This window comes from Mesoplodon mirus, assembly GCF_964341445.2.
Source record: "Mesoplodon mirus genome assembly, chromosome: 1".
NCBI lineage: Eukaryota > Metazoa > Chordata > Mammalia > Artiodactyla > Ziphiidae > Mesoplodon > Mesoplodon mirus.
The window spans coordinates 82,260,278-82,280,448 of record NC_138976.1 but is presented as its reverse complement, the minus strand read 5'-3'; the positions used below and the strand labels follow the sequence as shown (position 1 = coordinate 82,280,448).

The following is a 20,171-nucleotide window of genomic DNA, read 5'->3' as shown; positions in this document are numbered from 1 at the left end:
ACGAACCCGTGTCCCCTGCATCGGCAGGCAGACTCTCTACCACTGCGCCACCAGGGAAGCCCTTTTGGGGTTTTTTTTTTTGCCTTTTTTGCCCATGAGTTTATCCCAGGCACTGAAAAGACTGCCTGGCACATATTTGTTTAATGGATGAAAGAAATCAAGTGAAGTGATGGGAAGAAACTAGTATTTTCTGAATGCCTCTTTTATGCCAGGCACTGTACTAGGTATTTTATTCATTAATTATCTCACTGAAGAGAGATAGATAAGAAAAGGGAAATCAATGCATAGAAGTTAAGTAAAGAAAGTAGAGGAGATAAAGGCTGAAGTCAAGCAAAATAAAAACACACACAAAAAGGACTGTTGTTGCGTATATATGGGGAAAACATCTTGCTTGTTACAAGATTATATGATAGCTATCATCTCCCTTTAGCCTCACCATTTTATGCACTTGTAACATTTGCTGGTGTTTTAATTACTGTAGCTATTTTTTTGACATTTCAAATAAGATTAAGAGTGGGTATGAGATTTTTGTTTCTCAAAAACGGCAGGTGTCAAAAGGGAGGCTGACAAATCCTCCCACAGGCCAATCTTCTCACTGAGACGAATACACTGAGGACCACACAAGCTGAGCAACCCCTGATCAGACTACTTGTCCAAAGGCCCCTTTCCAGATTCTGTAATTACAAAGAACCTGAAATACACTGTGAAGATCGCCACCTGCTGGTGGGCAGGCTGTGATCACACTTGGAGTGGGAGTAACATGTAATTTTGGTGGCCCTCAAACTTGATTGTGCAGGAGAATTACCTGGAGGACTCACTGAGACACAGATCGCTGATTGGGTCGTTCTGGGATAGGGCCTAAGAATTTGCATTCCTGACCTGTTCTCAGGTGATGCAGTGCTGCTGGCTCAGTGACTGCACTTTGAGAACTACTGTTAAACTCAGTCAGTCGTCAGTGTTTCCTTCATCTACTTTATGAACTCTGAAACTTCACTCCTCCTCTTATCCTAAGCTGGCTTTCTCCAGGATAGTTCGGGTTCCTTCTCTTTATCATTAATGCAGTTTAGGGTTACCTGCATTTTTATTTGCCAAATGTGGCTGCCCTTCTCAAGTACTTCTCTGCCATCTTTCTCTAAAGAAAATAAATTACATATTAGCCTAAGCAAAATATTAAGATGGATATTCCATTGTGCCCTCCCCACCCATATCATGTTATAGACTTAAAGTTAAATAGTTAAGGGTGATACGTTGTTTGAGAATTTGTACCACTCACCACAACTTCTATTACAAGTTCTATAATATCAACATATTAACTGCACTATCTGCATATTATAATATAATTAAAGGGAGAAAAAGCCCAAGGTGGCCTACCAATAAGGAGTCACTTTTATTGTAAGGTTAATCTAAATAATTGATCTAGCTGCTGAATCGAAGCTCTGCTTATTGACTTATTTTAGGATGAATTGATTTTTCTTCCATCTCTTCTTCTTCATTAATATTCTTCCGTTTGAATGTTTTAACTAGGATTATTCTAGCACTTCTCACATTTGACATTAGGAGAATCTCTTCATAAGGTTGGTGATATAGAGGGACATTAAAGCTGTTTACCACGAATGATGAATTATGGACTGAAAAGACCTTCTTATGTGAGAAGAGATGGTGAATCAAGAATAATGTTACTTCCAGAGGACAGTTTCTGTTCATTGCATTTAAACTGTTGGCATTTTCTTCTCTCTGATTGTAATTTCTACCTTTTGCTTATTCTGATGAGTATATTTTAATGTAGAAGGTGATTAATGTATGTTGTTTGGTGGAAGAAGAATCGTAAATGCAATGGATATTATTTTTATTGGCTAACTACCGTCCATGTCAGGCGAACCAATCATAAAAGTTGGAAAATAAAGCAATAGTCTAACCGTTATGTTTCAGGATTCCATATTAAAACACTGTCCCTCTCTTACTACAACTTACAGTAACGTTTACATAGATCTGAAATCCATTTCAAATAACCTGTGGAAATACAATCGCTATCGCTACATCATGACCTACCACAAGAAGCCTTGGCTGCCCCCACCTTTTATCCTGCTGAGTCACATTGGTCTCCTCCTTCGCCGTCTTTGCCATCACCAAGCTCCAAATGACCAAGAAGAGGGTGATGTTGGATTAAGTAAGTTTTCATTGGTGGGACAGGAGGAAGAGAGTGCAAGAGTGGAGATCCAAGGTGAAGACACCTGGAACGTTGTCGATTAAATTCAGGGCACAGGATGGAAGGCTCTGGGAGTTAACTGACAAAAGAGTATCAGCTGAGCACCTGGGTCTAAGTAAATACATGGATCTCATTATGTGGTTGTAGTACCTTTCGCTAAAAGTAGCTGATACTTTGAAAGAAAGGAATAGGTAGGAACAGAATCTCTGCTTGGATGTGTAAAGGCTTTTCGTCACCTGGAAAACCCCGTGTTTTTACTCTGTTTAGCTGGGAAGACGTCAGAATAACTCCTAGAGAGTAGTCAGAGTGACCCATACTTATTTCCCTGTTGTTGAAGATGGACTCCAAATCGAAAGGATACAGAAGGTCTTGTGGACTAAGGGAAATAGATAAACCAGACTTTGCTTAATTTATTCACCAGAATCATGGCTCTCTGGTTCTCTAATCTACTGAATATGGAGGTGATTCTTTATAGATGTTTCATATTTTCAAGAACTTCAACTCAGGATGCAGAAATGTGGATTCTCTCTCTCTTTTTTTTTTTTTTTGCAAAGTTTAACTCGACATATTTTGAGATTTTCCTAGTTCATTTTACTTATCCATATATAGCATGATATGACTGTCATACTAATTGTCATAAGAGAACATTCCTTCTTGTGGTTCAGAGATCTTTCGTAGTTCCTCTAGGCCCACTGGTACTAGGCCCATTTCTAGATAACTCCTAGATATAGAGGAAATGGATAGCATAAATTTATAATCCTTTATCTCAATCCCTAAATTCAAAATACATTTGAAAATGGAAAGTCTTTTTCTTCATAAGTTGGAGAAAGACTCATTTGGACAGAAGAGGCTAATGGGACTAATGTAAGCCATTTATCCTCTTTATCCCTTGTAGTATGGATATTCATTGATTTTTGCTGCAGAAATGATGTGTTTGATTTCAGGGTCTTGCCCTAGCTACAACTAGGGATTTTACTTCATTCTGGTATAAAACTCAAAATATTCTGATGGACAGAGGTACATTCACCCTGAACTCTGGGAAATTCTTAAATTTTTGTGAGATTGTCTTTGATTCTCTGTTTTGAGGATCAAGACGTTTGCACATGGGGCAGCAGTGCCACCTGGTGGACAGTCACAAGAACGTGCCACATACTGCAAGCTGCACCTATCATTGGAACTGCTCTGTGGGTTGTTTGCTCTCAGGAATCCACAGAAGGCTCAAATCATACAATTCTAAAGTTCCTTACTCATACAAGATTCTTTAATGCAAACACATTTAGAGTTGAGTGGGGATGGGGATTTTTTTGGTGTCTGAAAGATGCTTCCAAGCCATAAAAATCAGAAAACATTGTACCTTTGAGTTGTGAACACCTTTTATGGCTGAGTATTTTCTTTTAAATGAATATTTTCTTTTAAAATGAATATTTTTGTCTCTCATTTTATTGGAAAATTACAGAACATTTGCCTTTCTAATAAATTCTGGAGAACTTTAATGGTTCTTTTTTTTTTTCCTAATTTAGGTGAAATGATTGAAGGAAGAGGATATTCCAATTTTACCCTTTTTGCAACAGCATTTTTATATTTAACAAGTATTAGAAACTTGCTCAAAAGATAATGCATTTTTCTGCTAGGTCAGAGTAAGAGTCAAGGTGGTAGACCAAATGTGATTGCTGAGTTTGATGTAGAATTGTATTAGTTTCATAACATCATGAAATGACGTGTCTTTTAATGAATTAATTGTAATTGTCAAGGAAGAAGTATAGCCTTGATAGGCCTTTGACTGGTCATAATGTCTCTTTCTTCAATAGAAGAACTTAGTATATAGAAACTCAGTGTATATATAAACTCAGTGCAACAAGGTAAAACTTTCTTTTACCTACTGGATTAATTTCAACAGACTTTGACTTCTTCTAACCTTGATTTTAACCTGTAGGTTACTTATTGTCATTTTGACTGATAAACCAGTTGGTGGGGGAACTTCCATATGCATATAAATGTGGTGAATTTTTATGTGTAAAAGTATTCTAATTTAAGAAAATATTGAAGATAAAGTGTTCCATGAGTCACATTCAAATTCCCACATCTGTTTATAGGACAAAAAGGAAAGACCCAGCCTTGTGTTTCCAGTTATTTCTACCATAGTGCTTCCCAATTAATATTAGGAATACAGTGTGACAAGGCAGCAAACTATTATCATGCAAGCTATGGTTTTATCCATTTTTAACACCAATGGAAGAAAAGTCACTCAGATGCTGTTTCAGCTTCCTATGGAGGATGAATAATGATTCTTTTTATGCACTATACTTATTTCCATAGGACTCTACCTGAGTAAGGATGATCTGAAAAAACTTCACAGTTTTGAAGAACAGTGTGTGGAAAAATACTTCCATGAGAAGATGGAAGGTCTGAATTGTAGTTGTGAGGAACGAATCCGAGTGACGTCAGAAAGGTAAAAGTTATATATGTATTTTCACCCTCTAAACTGCTACCTAAACCTGATTCTACTAGAATGTCTGAAAAAAGTAGAAAGGTCTACTTTTAAAACCCAGAGGATTGGGCTGCCCTGGTGGCGCAGTGGTTGGGAGTCCGCCTGCCGATACAGGGGACATGGGTTCGTGCCCCGGTCCAGAGGATCCCACATGCCGCGGAGCGGCTGGGCCCGTGAGCCATGGCCGCTGGGCCTGCGCGTCCGGAGCCTGTGCTCCGCAACGGGAGAGGCCACAACAGTAAGAGGCCCGCATACCGCAAAAAAAAAAAAAAAAACCCAGAGGTTTTGATTTTCTAAAATTTCCTCTAGTATCGTATAATATTCATGCAATCAGTGCACATTTATTGAGCATCTACTATGTTCCAGACAGTCTTCTAAGTTAGTGGAGATAAACGGTGAATAAGAGAGCAGGGTCCCTTCCTTCATAGCATTCACATTCTAGTGCGTGCATGTGGAGGGGTGGGGGTGGAGTGAAGGACAAAAAAGATACATGTAATTTAATGTCAGACAGTAAAAGAACAATGAAGGGGAAAAAAAGTAGTATAAGGGAATAGAGATGGATCGTGGTGAAGGGTCTGCTGGAGTTGGGGGTTGGGTTGGACCGCTTTGGGAGCCTGGTGCAGGAAGGTGGCTCTGAGGGAGCTGAGGAGGAGAGACTTGAGGGAGGTGGGATGGAGCAGCAAACGTAGATGCAGGTGAGTCCAGGAGCAGCAGGGTGCTGGTTGCACTGGGTATCATGGAGTCATAGTCTCGGGGTGCCTGACTAGCACTTGTGCAGTGGAGTTGAGGGCAGATTCACTGAAGCATGTGGAGAGTGATTAGAAGTAGAGACAGTGATTAGAGGCAGATTTTCTAAGAAGTTTTCTCTGAAGGGAGGTAAAGAGGGGTATGGGGACATGGTGCAGTTCTTTTGTTATGTTTCATGTGGAGATAATAAAAGTAATATATTTGTTACTGGAAAAGATCTACCAGCAAGGGAAAAACTGCTGGAGCCAGAGGGAGGAGGTGATTTGCTGAGTGAAGTCCTCAGGAAGGGCAGTTAACAGTGGGGGCCAGGAGAGAATATGGAGAGTGCTCCAGAGGATGCAGCCAGGCTGCGGGAACACGGTTCTCACGGCAGTCATCAGCTGAGGGTGTCTGTGGGTGTGTGTGATTTGGGGGTGCCATTCAGAGGCTTGAGGAAAGAGGAGGCGTGTTGGAGAAAGTGGACAAACGTAGAAGCTCGTAGGTCAAAGCTGCTGTACGTGTGCCACTAATCGCGGCTACACAGCACTGGATCAAAATATGGACTGCATGTGACTGTATGCATTTAAAAAATTTAGAAATAATTGACATATAACATTATATTAGTTTCAAGTACACAACATAATGATTCGATATTTGTATATTGTGAAATGATCACCACAGTGAGTCTCATTAACGACCATCACCATACAATTTTTTTCTTGTGATGAAGTGTTCAAGGTCTACTCTCTTAGCAACGTTCGAATGTACAATACAGTATTATTAACTAAGTCCCCGTGATTATATGCATTTTTTAAAACGCAGCATTGCTTTCTTAATTGGAAGCAAATTGGCAGAAGTTAAATGTGTTCTCTTACTTTTGAATACACACGGACCTGACTATAAAATGTTATACCTAATTATGAATATATATTTTCTGATGTCCAAATAGATAGATAGTGAATCCTTAAATATGGCTTTATTTGAAATTGAATCACATTAAGAACTTTCTAAATGGTCACCTTGGGCATATGACTTATTTCTGAACTTTAAAAGTTAATACCATATTTATGTAAATACATTTTAGGTAGCTGATTGAATTTCAGATCAAATTTTAATATTGAGGAAAAAATTGAGTATCAAATAACAATTTGTGAACCCACAACATTCTGTTTTACTTAAATAATATCTTTAGGCCAAAACTCTGTGAGCTTCCTTCTTTCCCTTTCCCCTTTCCACACGTTCTGCCTCCTTTGTAGCTATGCTCATTGAGTCCTGCGGGCCAGCTTGGTTCTGCTTTGTATGAAACATGTACCCAGATAGGAGTTTACAGAGCCGGCATGAAGTCCTGCTTCTAGCTCTGTGTACTTGGGCAAGTTTACTCTGGGCCTTGTTTTCTTCTCTGTAAAATGGACACAAAAATAGACCTACCTTTTAGAGTTGTTGTGAGGATTCCATGGGATAATATAGATGAACTGTGTGGCAGTGTGCTAATGGATAGTAAGGGAGCAGTGAAAGTTATCTATTATTATATAAAATTAGGCTCCAATTTTGTGAGTATAGTTTCTTCTAAAATACATATACCCTTCCAAACCTTAAGAAAAGGGATGTAAATAGATAAGATGGGTCAAAGATAGGCACCTCCGCCCCCCAGTATTATGCACTGGAACAAGGTCATGGAGAGCCCTTCACTTTACACTATAAACTAAGGAAAAATTTTAGGTGGTCAAACAGATTTACCTTCTAGGTTGTTAGCATATGGATTTGAGGAGTCAGAATTGGAACTAGGGAGACCACTCGAGAGATTGATACAGGAGACAGATGACGCCCAAGGACTAGCCAAATTGGTAGTAGCATTGAAAGAAGGTATTGTAGTCCATTTGGTCTGCTGTAACAAAATACCATAGACTGAGTGGCTTATAAGCAGCAGAAAGTTACTGCTCACAGTTCTGGAGGCTGGAAGACTGAGATTAGGGTGCAAGGATGGTCAGGTGAAGGCCCTCTTTGGGATACAAACTTCTCATTGTGTCCTTACATGGTGGAAGGGGCTAAGGAGCTCTGTTGGGGTCTCTTATAAACAGTAGAGCACTGATCCCGTTCGTGAGGGCTCCACTGTTATGACCTAATCACCTCCCAAAGGCCCCACCTACTAATACCATCACTGTTGAGGGTTAGGATTTCAACGTGTATTTTAGGTGGGGACACAAACATTTAGGCCATAGCAAAGAGGATAAAGGCATATTTAGAGAGGACAATTCAAGAGGTGAGTTAAGGATTGGCTGTGGCAATAAGGGAGAGGATGAAGTCCAGGATAACTCATATCTGTAACAGGGTAATTAGGTGAAAGGTGGCACTAAAAGATAAAGAGTACAAAATGCATGGCAGGGAGGGTGTGGGGGAGAGCAGTGAGGTTTAGATTTTGTTGAGCCTGAGATTCTGGTGGTGCGTTTATCCAGAGATGTCTGGAAGGCTTTACATACGTGAATCTGAAGCCCTAGGGCAAAATATGAACTGGACAAGGAAATTTGGGAGTCATCTGCCTATTCTAGGAAAATAAAATTATGACAGAGGAAGCGCTTATGCTCAGGAAGCAAGTGGAGTGAGGAGACTCAGTGGGTTGAGGGTCTCACCCTGAGAGGTGTCAACGCCTGTATAATGGACCGAGGAAGAGGAACTCATGAAGACTAAAAAGAATTGATCAGAAGAGTATAAGGAAAACCAGGAGAAGGTAGTATCACGAGTCAAGTGAATACAGAGTAAAAACTTGAGAACCAGACATTTAAAAAAAGTAATTCAATAATAATAATTAATAATAATAATACTAATAGTAAACTGAACACCAGTAATCATCGTATGCTATCACATTTATCTTGAATCTTTTTCTTGGGATTTGAGTAGAGAAGGATTAGATGGTAGATGGTTATGTAGCTTCTGAAAAATATTCTAGATGCTTTCAAGGGCTCTAGTATTTGATTATGAAGCCCTAATTTAACTTCAAAACACAGTCGATCAATTTTCCTTCTTGATAGAGCTATCTCACCAGCCCTCTTTTTACATGGTTGTCCTTGTTGAGGTCATTCTGGGGAACTTGTAAATGAAGTATGGGAGAGAGGGAAGAATATTTTCCAGTGGTAACTGAGCAGTAGTTTCAAGAGGGAGCGAAAGGAAGTTAGGAAGATATTTGCATGTTTGCCTATCTCTGAAGAAGAGATTACCTATATCTTTACAGAGTTAGGTGAATTGTAAAAGTGGAAGGATAATATATTAAGGCTGTTTCATATCTTACTTTCTCTATTTGGAATGCCAGCTACTTTTTGTCCCTAGTAACGTAAGCTAGTGTTTTTCCTCTCTCTGTTCTATGGAGTAAGATGTTAACTAGGTATTTTTCCATATTAAGTGTGTTTGGGTACGTCATATTTGGGAAATACTACATTTTAAAAAAGTTTAAACACTTTATCATAAGGGGCATTGTGACAGTAGAGTTATAGTTTGAGCTGGTCCTATAATCATTTCTCCATGAAACCTTACTGAGAAACCTTTGTGAACAACTCCCAGCATGGAAAATGTGGGTGCAATTCATTTACCCCTTCATGGGACTCTAGGACCCCAATAGAACTTTGCCTGGATCCCTGCTGAGTTGCTGAGAGGTGCTGGAGTGCAGTGGTTAATGCCATTGAATATGGAGTCACACTCTCTGGCTTTGAAGCCTCACCCTGTCATTGACCATGTGACTGGCCATGTGACCTCTTTTTATGAAGGGATAGTAGGGTGGTCATGTGGATTAAATAAAATAATGTAAAATGCCTGGCACATAATGAGTGCTCAGTGAATATTATGATTATCATGATGATTATGATTATACTTGTTATAATTTCATTTTACAATATCTGGTCCAGAGACCCACAATGAAATAATAACCATGCTGGTTTTCCCGCCACCCTCAAACCTTGCACAGAGGAAACTAAAATTACGAGAATTTCTTTTACATGTCAGAATGACTAAAAGACTAGATTAAATTAATGTAGATGGTGGCTGAGGAATATAATTAAAATATATTTCACAGGACATTGAGCTTTAGAAAAGAAGTGCCTATGAAAGCAAGAGGACCTGATTTGAGAGTGACCTGGTTATTTGTCTCTCTATTGTAGCAGTGTTACCTGTTGCTGTGAATAGTTGCTGGTGTCTATTGTATCCCTTCCATGTGACTGCTGCTAATGGAACTTAATGAGTCTCCATTACTGCTGTTTGGACTGTACAATTTTTGAATTAGTTGAAACAGTGCACTAGATGGAGAGGCTCTAATTAAGCATATTTGGAAGGGAATATACATATATTTTGTTCTCTTTCCTTCATCATCCTTGCCAATTCTAGTTTTATAGGTTCCAGAAAGTCAAGAAGCCTTTACTAAGGCTCTACTGAGTTATAGAAGTTGAAGCAAGAAAGAGAGGGTTCCACCCACATAGGTGATAATCAAAATTATACCATCCTCTTTATTCTTTAACTCCTATCTACAAAGCTTCCAGGAAGAAGTGGAAGATTTCTCAATACATGTGACTTGAGATATATTCTAGAGAGGGAATGTCTAACACTATTTTGGGAAGTGCTTGCTACAGCTGAGTGCTAAGCTCTTCATGGTATAATTACTGCTTTTCCCAGCCCTCAAATAAGACTGGGGGCAATTTGTTATTTCTGCATACGGTCATGTTAGCCATGAAACTGTTGGTTTCCTCCCTTGCAATTTTTCACTTTATTCTGTTTATCAAAGATTTTCATTTTTGGGAAATTGGAAAGTATACTCCTTCCTCCAAGTAAAAGAATGAAACAGGGAGAAAAGAAAGAAAAAAAATGTCATAAGCTAGAATCCACTGTGAAAAATTTGGTCTTTTTCCGTTTAGTCTTCCATATATTTTTAGTTAAAATTATACAGGTTTGCATTTTGTCCCCACCCCTGCCATCAGAAATAGACAAAGAAAATGACTATTAACAACGTAAGTATGATTTTTAATGGCTGCATAATATTCTATCTCATCTGTCTGCCTTAGCATAGTAAAATTCCTGCCTCTTTATTTGTCTTGGCTATTTGAACATTCCATTGTTGCATCCCTGCCAACCTTGAGTCACTAAATCTCTTCTTAAAAATTTGCTAGGTTAAAAAAATGTTACAGTGTAGACGAACTCATTGTTGTCTTATTTTTATTGATAATTTCTCTGCTTACCTAAAGAGATTGGATATTTTACCACATTTCATTATCTTTTGTGAATTATCTATTCATGTCCTTTGGGGTCTTTATATTTTTTTTCTCAACAATTTGTAAAAACTTTTGACTACTTAAGGGATACAAACACCTCACTGTATTTGTTAGAATAATTTCCTGTTTATTTTTTGTTTTAAAATTTTGTGTTTTATTTTTATGTGTATGAGTTTCATTTTATGTAACCACAAAATATGTATTTTGTAATTTATTTTATTGTTAAGCTTAGATAACTGTATTAATTTCCTAGGGCTGCCATAATAAAGTAAACTGGGTGTTTACTGGGTGTCTTACAACAACAGAAAACTGGGTGTCTTACAACAACAGAAATTTGTTATCTCACAGTTCTGGAGGCTAGAAGTCCGAAATTACGACGTTGGCAGGTCCATGTTTTCTCTGATGGCTCTAGGGAAGAAATCTTTCCTCGCCTCTTCTAGCTTCTGGTGTTTGCTGACACTTCTTGGTGTTCCTTGGCTTGTAGATGCATCACTCCAGTCATAAGGTGGTCTTCTCCCTGTGTATCGTCACACTGTCTTCCCTCTATGTCCAAATTTCCCTTTTTTATAAGGATATGAGTTGTATAGGCTTATGGCACACCTTAATGATCTTATTTTAACTTGATTACCTCTGTAAAGACCCTACTTTCAAATAAAGTCACATTCTAGGAGTACTGGGGGTTAGGACTTCAACATACCTTTTGGGGCGGTGGGGAGGACACAAAACAAAACCTATCCCCATACAGAGGTATTTACAGAGATATATACAGATATATTTTCTTTGTTCTTTCTAATTCTCTAAATGAAATCAATTGTTACATTTAATTTGACTCTACTTGCAATTTACTTTTGTACTTGCATAGCTGAAAGTGCCTTGTGTTGCTTTTACATGAATCAATGGCTAGACATCATAATTTTGGGTTAAAGTATTCAAAGTCATTTAAAAATTTGTGTCGGGCTTTCTCTGAATGTAGGTCTCTTAAAATGGGTTTTGTTTGAAAGTTGGGATGCCTGGTTGTACTGTAGACTTGGAATATTATTCTAAAAGAGCTGTAATTTTTTTTTAATTATGTATTTGATTATTGATTCTGTTCTTATCATTCTAGTTTCTTCCTCAGCATTTCCTTTCTCTACCAAAATAGCACAGTGCTGGACAATAAGAGATATTAAAATGTTTGCCTTGTAAATTAATGAATATATTAATGAATACAAATGGGCTGATTGATGAGATGATTGAAGGGATAACTAGCAGGAAGCTGGAAATGTGGCTCTGAAATATTGGAGAGAAATAAGGGGTAGAAATACAATTTGTAATTTTCCTTATTAAGGTGATAGTGGGAATTACAGGAGTGGGTGAGATCACCTGGGATGAGAGTGTGTTGGATAGAGAAGAAGGCAGGAGACAGACCTAACTTTGGGAAGCGGCTTAGGCTGAGGAGCCACCTAAGGATGGAAGCAGGACAGGAAGAGAGTAAGGCAAGTTCCCACGTACTGTGTTTATTGGCTTACTGTGTTTATTGGTTTTCTCCCTCCCTTTTTCCCTTAGGGTTACAGAAATGTGCTTCCAACTGAAAGAAATGAATGAAAAGGTGTCTTTCATAAGGGACTCCTTATTGTCTTTGGACAGCCAGGTGGGACACCTGCAGGACCTCTCTGCCCTGACAGTGGATACCTTAAAAGTCCTTTCTGCTGTTGACACCTTACAAGAGGATGAGGCCCTCCTGGCCAACAGAAAGCATTCTACTTGCAGACAACTTCCCCACAGCTGGAGCAATGTCATCTGTGCAGAGGTTCTAGGCAGCCTGGAGATCTCTGAGAAGAAGAAATACCAGTGTTATAGCATGCCGCCTTCTTTGCTGCGGAGCCTGGCCAGAGGCTGGCATCCCCCACGAGTGCAGACAGGACCCTTTCTTGAGAGTACAGACAGAAAGTTTTCAAATGTAAGAGATGACCAGGAAAAGCAAGAAACAGAAAATAGTATAGTTGCTGCTGGGGTGTCCCTGAACAGGCAAGCACACCCAAAGTATGGCCAATTTCTCCTGGTCCCTTCTCATCTAGAGCAAGTTCCTTATTGTGCAGAAACCAACTTGCCTCTGTCCAGACCATCTTTGGAAGCAGGTACAGATGTGCTGGCAACTGAACATGTCACCCAGAGTGAGGTCCCTGTTCATCTGATGTGGCAGACCCCGGTTGTCTCAGCCCAGGGCTCAGTGGTGGAAACCAAGGAGCAGTATGAGTCACTTGCTCAGTTACCAGCCAGACAAGACAAGGGGGAGCAAGTGCTACCCACATTGATTTGCACACCTGCAGCCATTAACGTGACCTCCCTCCCTTCCCAAGTCATGAGCATGCAAACTGGAGGTGGATATGTGAACTGGGCATTTTCAGAAGGTGATGAAACTGGTGTGTTTAGTACCGAGAAACAATGGCAAACCTGCTTGGCCTCCACTTGTAACTGTGACTCCAAACAGAGTGAACAATGTCAGAGGCAGATCCGCGACAGATCCCTATCTGATAACTCAACAAGATTGGCCCAGAGGGATTGCTCAGAGGTGGGACCATGGCTTCAGCAAAACACATCCCTTCGGATCAGTCCCCTTCGTAGAGACAGGCCCTTCATTAGAAGTCAGAGTTTGAGATTGCACAAAGAGGAGAAATTGAAGATCTGTAAGATTAAAAGTAAGAAGTAAACATTTTTACAACTAGTATTAAATTCTTGCATTGCTACCATTCTCATTCTCCCCATTCTGTCAGTCCTTTCTGTGAAACTAAATGGTTCCGCCTACCATCTTACACTTTCTCATGTAAATCATTTCCCTTACAGATCTTTCAAAATCCTCAGAGATAGGACAGTCAAAATGGATCAAAGCAAAAATGCTAACCAAGGATAGGAAATTGTCAAAGAAAAAGAAGAAAACACAAGGACTACAGGTGCCAGTAAGTGTCTTTTGTGTTTTTGGCAATTGAGGTGGTATACTAACCTAGCTTGGTTTTTCTCTATTCTGAAGTGCCACGTACACAAAATAGCATTGTCCTGGAAGGAATGAAGATGCAAATTTAAGAGTCAGCAAAGTGGATTTGCCACAATTCATTTGTCAACTCATATGTTGAAGGACATTTGTGTTATTTTCAGTTTTGGGCTATTCCAAACAAAGCTGTTATGAACATTTGTGTACAAGTCTTTGTGTGGACATACATTTTAATTTCTCTTTGGTAAATATTTAGGAATGGAATGCTAGAGTCTTATAGTAAGTATTTGTTTAATTTTAGAAGAAACATACATCCCCACCAGCTTATGAGTAGTAGTTTGAGAGTTCCAGTGGTCCACATCCTCACCAATCCTTAGTATGCTCAGTCTTTTTAATTTTAGCATATTAGTGGGTGTGTAGTGGTATCTCACAGTTGTTTCGTTTGCATTTCCATAGTGACTAGTGCTGCTAGGTATCTTTTCATGTGCTTATATTCCATCTGTGTATCTTTTTTGGTGAAATATCCATTCAAATCTTTTGTTCATTTAAAAAATTGGGTTGTGGGACTTCCCTGGTGGTGCAGTGGTTAAGAATCCACCTGGCAATGCAGGGGACACGGGTGCGATCCCTGGTCCAGGAAGATCCTACATGCTGCGGAGCAGCTAAGCCCGTGCACTACAACTACTGAGCTTGCGCTCTAGAGCCCACGAGCCACAACTACTGAGCCTGCACACCACAACTACTGAAGCCTGTGTGCTCTAGAACCCATGCACTGCAACTACTGAAGGCCATGCGCTCTAGGGCCCATGTGCTGCAACTACTGAGTCCATGTGCTGCAACTACTGAAGCCTGTGTGCCTAGAGCCTGTGCTCTGCAACAGGAAACCAACACAGTGAGAAGCCTGTGCACTGCAACAAAGAGTAGCCCCCACTCGCAACTAGAGAAAGCCCGTGCACAGCAACAAAGACCCAACACAGCCATAAATAAATAAATAAACAAACAAACAAATAAATAAATAAAATTGGGTTGTTTGTCGTTAGGTTGCAAGAGTTTTTTTTTTTTTCTTATTCTAGATATAAGCCCGTTGTTGGATATATGTTTTACAAATATTTCCTCTCAGTTGGTGGCTTGCCTTTTATTTTTCATAAATGTCCTTGGAAACATAGGACACTTTTATTTTGATGAAGTCCAATATTTGATTTTTTTCTTTCATGACTATGCTTTTCATATCATATTTAAGAAATTTTGCCAAACCCAAGATCACTAAGAGTTTCTCTTACGTTTTCTCCTAGGAATTTTATATTTAGGTCTATATTTAGGTTAAGTTCTGATTATTTGTTGGTGGTATATAGAAATATAATTTTTAAAATATTGATTTTGTATCCTACAACCTTGCTAAACTTACTTATTTGTTTGAGTAGGGTTTTTTTTGTTACTTCTTTAGAATGTTCTATATAAATGATCCTGTTATCTACAAATGAAAATACTATTACTTTTTCCTTTCAAATCTGGATGTATTTTATTCCTTTTTCTTGCCCAGTTACATTGGCTAGTACCTCTAGTACAATACTGAATAGAAGTGGTGAAAACAGGTAGCCTTTCCTTGTTTCTTCTCTTTAGGCGGAAAGTATTTAGTCTTTTAGCAGTAAGTATGATGTTAGCTGTAGGGTTTTTATGTGGATGCCCTTTATCAGGTTGAAGAATTTGTCTTCTATTCTTACTCTTCTGAGAATTTTTATTGTTAATAGATATTGACATTTGTCAAATGCTTTTTCTGTGTTAACCTATATGGTCAGATGGTTTTTCATTTTTATTAATATGATGAATTATATTAATTAATTTTATAATGTTAGAAGTAATGTTTAGAATATTAAATCAGCCTTGCTGGGATGAACCACAACTGGTCATGATGTATTATCTTTTTCAGATGCGGTATTCATTTTGCTAACATCTTGATACAATTTTTTTGCAAATGAAAACATAACATATCAGAATTTGTAGGATATAGCTAGAACAACGATTAGAAGGAATTTTATAGCATTAAATGCCTATACTAGAAAAGAAGGAAGTCTCAAATCAACAACCAAGGCTTCTACCTTAACAAACTAGCAAACTATCTCTTTTCTTGAAAAATATTTATCTTTAGATCTCTCTCCTTGTAATATCTTTGTCTGGTTTTGGTATCAGGGTGATGCTGGGCTTATTGACTGAGTTGGGAAGTGTTTCTTCTTCATTTTTCTGGGTGAGTTTGAATAGACATTATTTAAATCTTACTTATTTGGTAGAATCAACAGTGAAACCATCTTTGTGGGAAAGTTTTAACTACAGATTCAATTTCTGTAATAGATATAGGGCTATTCAGTTTATGTGATTCTTCTTGAGTGTGCTTTGTGTCTTTTGAGGAACCTGTCCATTTAAGTTTTTAAATTTATTGGCATAAAGTTTTTATAATATTATCTTATTATCCTTTTATTGTCTGTGAGATCTGTAGTGACATCACTTCTCACTTCTCTCTTTCCTAATATTTTATATTTGTGTTTTCTCTTTTTGTTTTATGATTAGTCTGGCTACAGGTTTATCTGCTTTACTGATCTTTTCACAGAACCAGCTCTTGGTTCATTGATTTTTCTTTGAATTCTATTTCATTGATTTCTGCTCCTTATTATTTCCTTTGTTCTGTTTACTTTGGGTTTAATTAGCTCCTTTTTTGTTTTTGTTTTTGCTAGTTTGTTAAGGTAGAAGCCTTGGTTGTTGATTTGAGACTTCCTTCTTTTCTAGTATAGGCATTTAATGCTATAAAATTCCTTCTAATCGTTGTTCTAGCTATATCCTACAAATTCTGATATGTTATGTTTTCATTTGCATTCAGTAAATCTTTTTGTTTATTGTTAGGAAGCCTTAGATCTGAGTTGACAATTCTGCAGGACTTCACTTTTCATGATCTTAATGCCCTGCTTCATTTTTCTGTTCTACATGTATTTTTACATATAATAACATGTGTGCATTTTTCAAAGCACCTCAACTCTCTTTAGAATGAGAAGCAGAAGCAAAAAGATAAATATTGAATCAATTATGTAAAATCACCTTTTGGAGGAGAGACTTAGCTTTGATAAAGACTCTTCTTTCAGGGAAAATGCCACGAATTGCTGGGACCCCATAAAATATGAATTTAAATAGAGTTATTTTAGAAATAGTTAAAATGGCCAGAGTTAAACTAGAAATAACTGAGCTCAAGTACTAATAACTTGCATTTGGTTGTTGTCCTGTAGTTTGTCAATTTATCTCATTTCTTCTCTGCCCCTGGGAAGGACATAAGGCAGCCACTATTATTGGCTATCTATTATTTTAAGGATGAAGGGAATGGAGCTCATAGACATTACATGATTTGCCCAGTTCATATAGCTTCTAAGTGACAGAACTAGAATTCTAACAAGTTCTTTTGGATCCAACCCTTACGTTTTTGTTGTTTTGCTCTCTACCAGTAGTTCTCAAACTGTGGTCTCCCATCAGCTTTAGCACCACCTGGAAACATACTAGACATACAAATTCTCCCTCTGCCCCAAACCTACTGAATCACAGATCCTGAGGGTGGGACTCAGTGGTCTGTGGTTTAACACAGTCCTGGGTGATTCTGATGCACACTCAAGTTTAAGAACTGCTCCCCACCCTGGTTCTCAATCATGACTGCAGATAGAAAAGTCACATGGGTGCTTGGGTCCTGCCAGCATGAGTGATGGAAGTTCAAAGCTTCAAGGTGATTTTAATGTGCAGCCAATGTTAACAACCACTCCTCTTCAACATAGTACCTCTATTAATGTGATTCAAAACGTATTCAGATTAATGTCACTGTGTTCCAACGAATGTTTTTCTCTCCAGGTCATAACAGTCAACACCTGCTCTCAAAGTGACCAACTGAACCCAGAGCCAGGAGAAAATAAGATCTCAGAAGAACAGAATTGCAGCAAGAACTGGATTCCGGTGTCCAAATTTAGTCAGATAAGTATGTAACAGTCTACACTCTTGAATCCCAAAAATTCTGGTAGTGTTTTCTCAGGGTATGATCTTTAGACCAGTGGTGGTCCCTCCTGTTCTTTCAAGTGGGAGATGAGAGAATGACCACACTCTCTTAGGAAAATAGCTCTTTTCTGCTTTTAGTTTTTATGAAAGGGATGCAATTTCCACTTGTTTAATGGAATCGTTTTCAGAATTTAGAAAAGAAAAATTTAAATTAATTAAAATTTAGATAATCTCGTATTCAGAGCTGTTGAATCTGGGTTAGAGAGTATTCATTTAGTCTGATTTATGGGTGGGGTTGTCTAATTTTACAAATTCCTTAAAGGTCACGTGACATTGATATGCGCCTTTACACAGAATTCAGTGGATTGAGTTGTAGTTGGTTATTTACTACTGCTTACATATAGTGTTTGTTCCATTGGGAAATATCCCTTAAGCTTAATCGTAATGATGTTTGTAGAGGATAGAAGACAGATCAATGAGCTAGAACGAAGACTGTGAGCTAGGCATAGAATGTGAAATAAGCCTGGATATATGAGGGCAGATTATGAATTGAGAGCAATGCACTGAACATTGAACTTCTTGCATTTGATAATAAGAGAACTTTACTCATTTTTAAACAGAGGGGACTATGTAATTAAGGAGTCATAAATATTTAAAATTATTTGAAATACTAAACTTAAGGTACAAATATATATTGTATTGAAATCTATGTTACTATGCTTCTTTAAAACTTTGTTTGCTCTATGGTCACTGGTTTTCAACCAAGGGGTGATTCCCCCTCCCCAACCAACAATGTCTGAAGACATCGTAAGACATTTTTCGTTGTCACAACTGAAGGAGGGGCAGTTGCTCTTGGCGTCATTTTTCCATTATTTATGTTTTTTAAAAATATATAAAAGATATGGTTGATATAATATTGTATTATTTTTAGGTGTACAACATAATGGTTTGATATATCTATATGTTGAAAATGATTACCACAATAAGTTAACATCCATCACATAGTTAACAATTATTTTTTCTTGTGATGAGAACTTTTAAGATCTATTGTCTTAGCAACTTTCAAATATACAATACAGTATTGTTAACTGCAGTCACCATGCTGTACATTACCTCCCCAGGTATTTATTTATTTTATAGCTGGAGTTTGTACCTTTTGACCATCTTCACTCATCTCTCTCACCCTCCCATCCCCCAAATTATTTAAGTTCTTTCCAAAAAATTTCAAACTGAGAAAGATGGGTGTGGCAGGAGGGTTCTGGCAAAGAATCTCATGTAAATCTGATGATCAGAAAGGAAGAGAAGATTTAGGGAGTTAGGCTGACTCCAGGCGCCTGGCTAATCAACTTGAACCACATCCTGGGTTGAGAATTTTAGTTTTTAAAAACTTGTCTGAGTTAAGAATTAATTAAAAAAGAATTTTAAAAAAATAAAATTTTGAGGGTGGGGAGGTGCCCTGTCAGGTAGATCTTTCTAAAGACAAAAAGTAAAGTTCTGAGGAAATCAACTATGAAAAGGAAAGAATTTAAAAAAAAAAAGGAAAGCATAGTTTGTTTAATTTTAATTATAATACTGTGCTATCATTGAAATCATATTTATCATAATTTTATGATGTTACAAAAAATATCATACATGAAATTTTTTGATTTTTCTTTTCCAGTAGCTTTTTTGCATTTCCTGTATACTTTTTTTTTTTTAGCATAAAACAGTAGGAAAAAAAATAAATGGTTATTTCCTACATTTAGCCAGGAACTTTTTTTTTCCACATTTTTATTGGAGTATAATTGCTTTACAATGTTGTGTTAGTTTCTGCTGTACAACAAAGTGAATCAGCTATATACATATATCCCCATATCCCCTCCCTTTTGAGCCTCTCTCCCATCCTCCCTATCCCACCCCTCTAGGTAGTCACAAAGTATCCAGTTGATCTGCCTGTGCTATTCAGCAGCTTCCCACTAGCCATCCATTTTACATTTGGTAGTGTACATATGTCAATGCTACTCTCTCACTTCATCCCAGCTTCCCCTTCCCCTGCTGTGTCCTCAAGTCTGTTCTCTACATCTGCATCTTTATTCCTGCCCTGCCACTAGGTTCATCAGTACCGTTTTTTTAGATTCCATATATATGCGTTAGTGTCAGTTTCGTTCCTTTTTATGGTGGAGTAATATTCCATTGTATATGTGTGCCACATCTTCTTTATCCATTCATCTGCTGATGGACATTTAGGTTGCTTCCATGTCCTTAGCCAGGGACTCTTAATAAGTATTATTCTCAGAATTAATCCAACCAAATATTTATTATATTATTATTGGGCACCTGCTATATGCCAGTGACTCTGTAAGTACCAAGTATAAAAAATAGTAACAGTAATGATCCTTGTCAAGATTTTTTAAAGAAAAGGATAAAAATTTAAACTATTGGCTAGCATTCTTTTCTATCTTTCTTTTGTTTTTGTTTTCTTTTTTAAGTAGCCTACTGTAATGCCTGATGCAGTTGTTAAGGAAGAATTCCTAACAATTT

The 20,171-nt window shown here is 37.9% G+C and overlaps 1 protein-coding gene across 1 annotated transcript in view; it reads left to right on the top strand.

Moving 5' to 3' along the window:
* Nucleotides 1-20,171, top strand: part of TRPM6 (transient receptor potential cation channel subfamily M member 6) — a 140,091-nt gene that overhangs the window by 90,641 nt on the left and 29,279 nt on the right. The window contains 5 exon segments of the mRNA XM_082628121.1: nucleotides 1,974-2,167; nucleotides 4,523-4,655; nucleotides 12,212-13,344; nucleotides 13,490-13,602; nucleotides 17,511-17,634. Of these exon segments, the coding sequence (XP_082484247.1) occupies nucleotides 1,974-2,167; nucleotides 4,523-4,655; nucleotides 12,212-13,344; nucleotides 13,490-13,602; nucleotides 17,511-17,634 (1,697 nt within the window).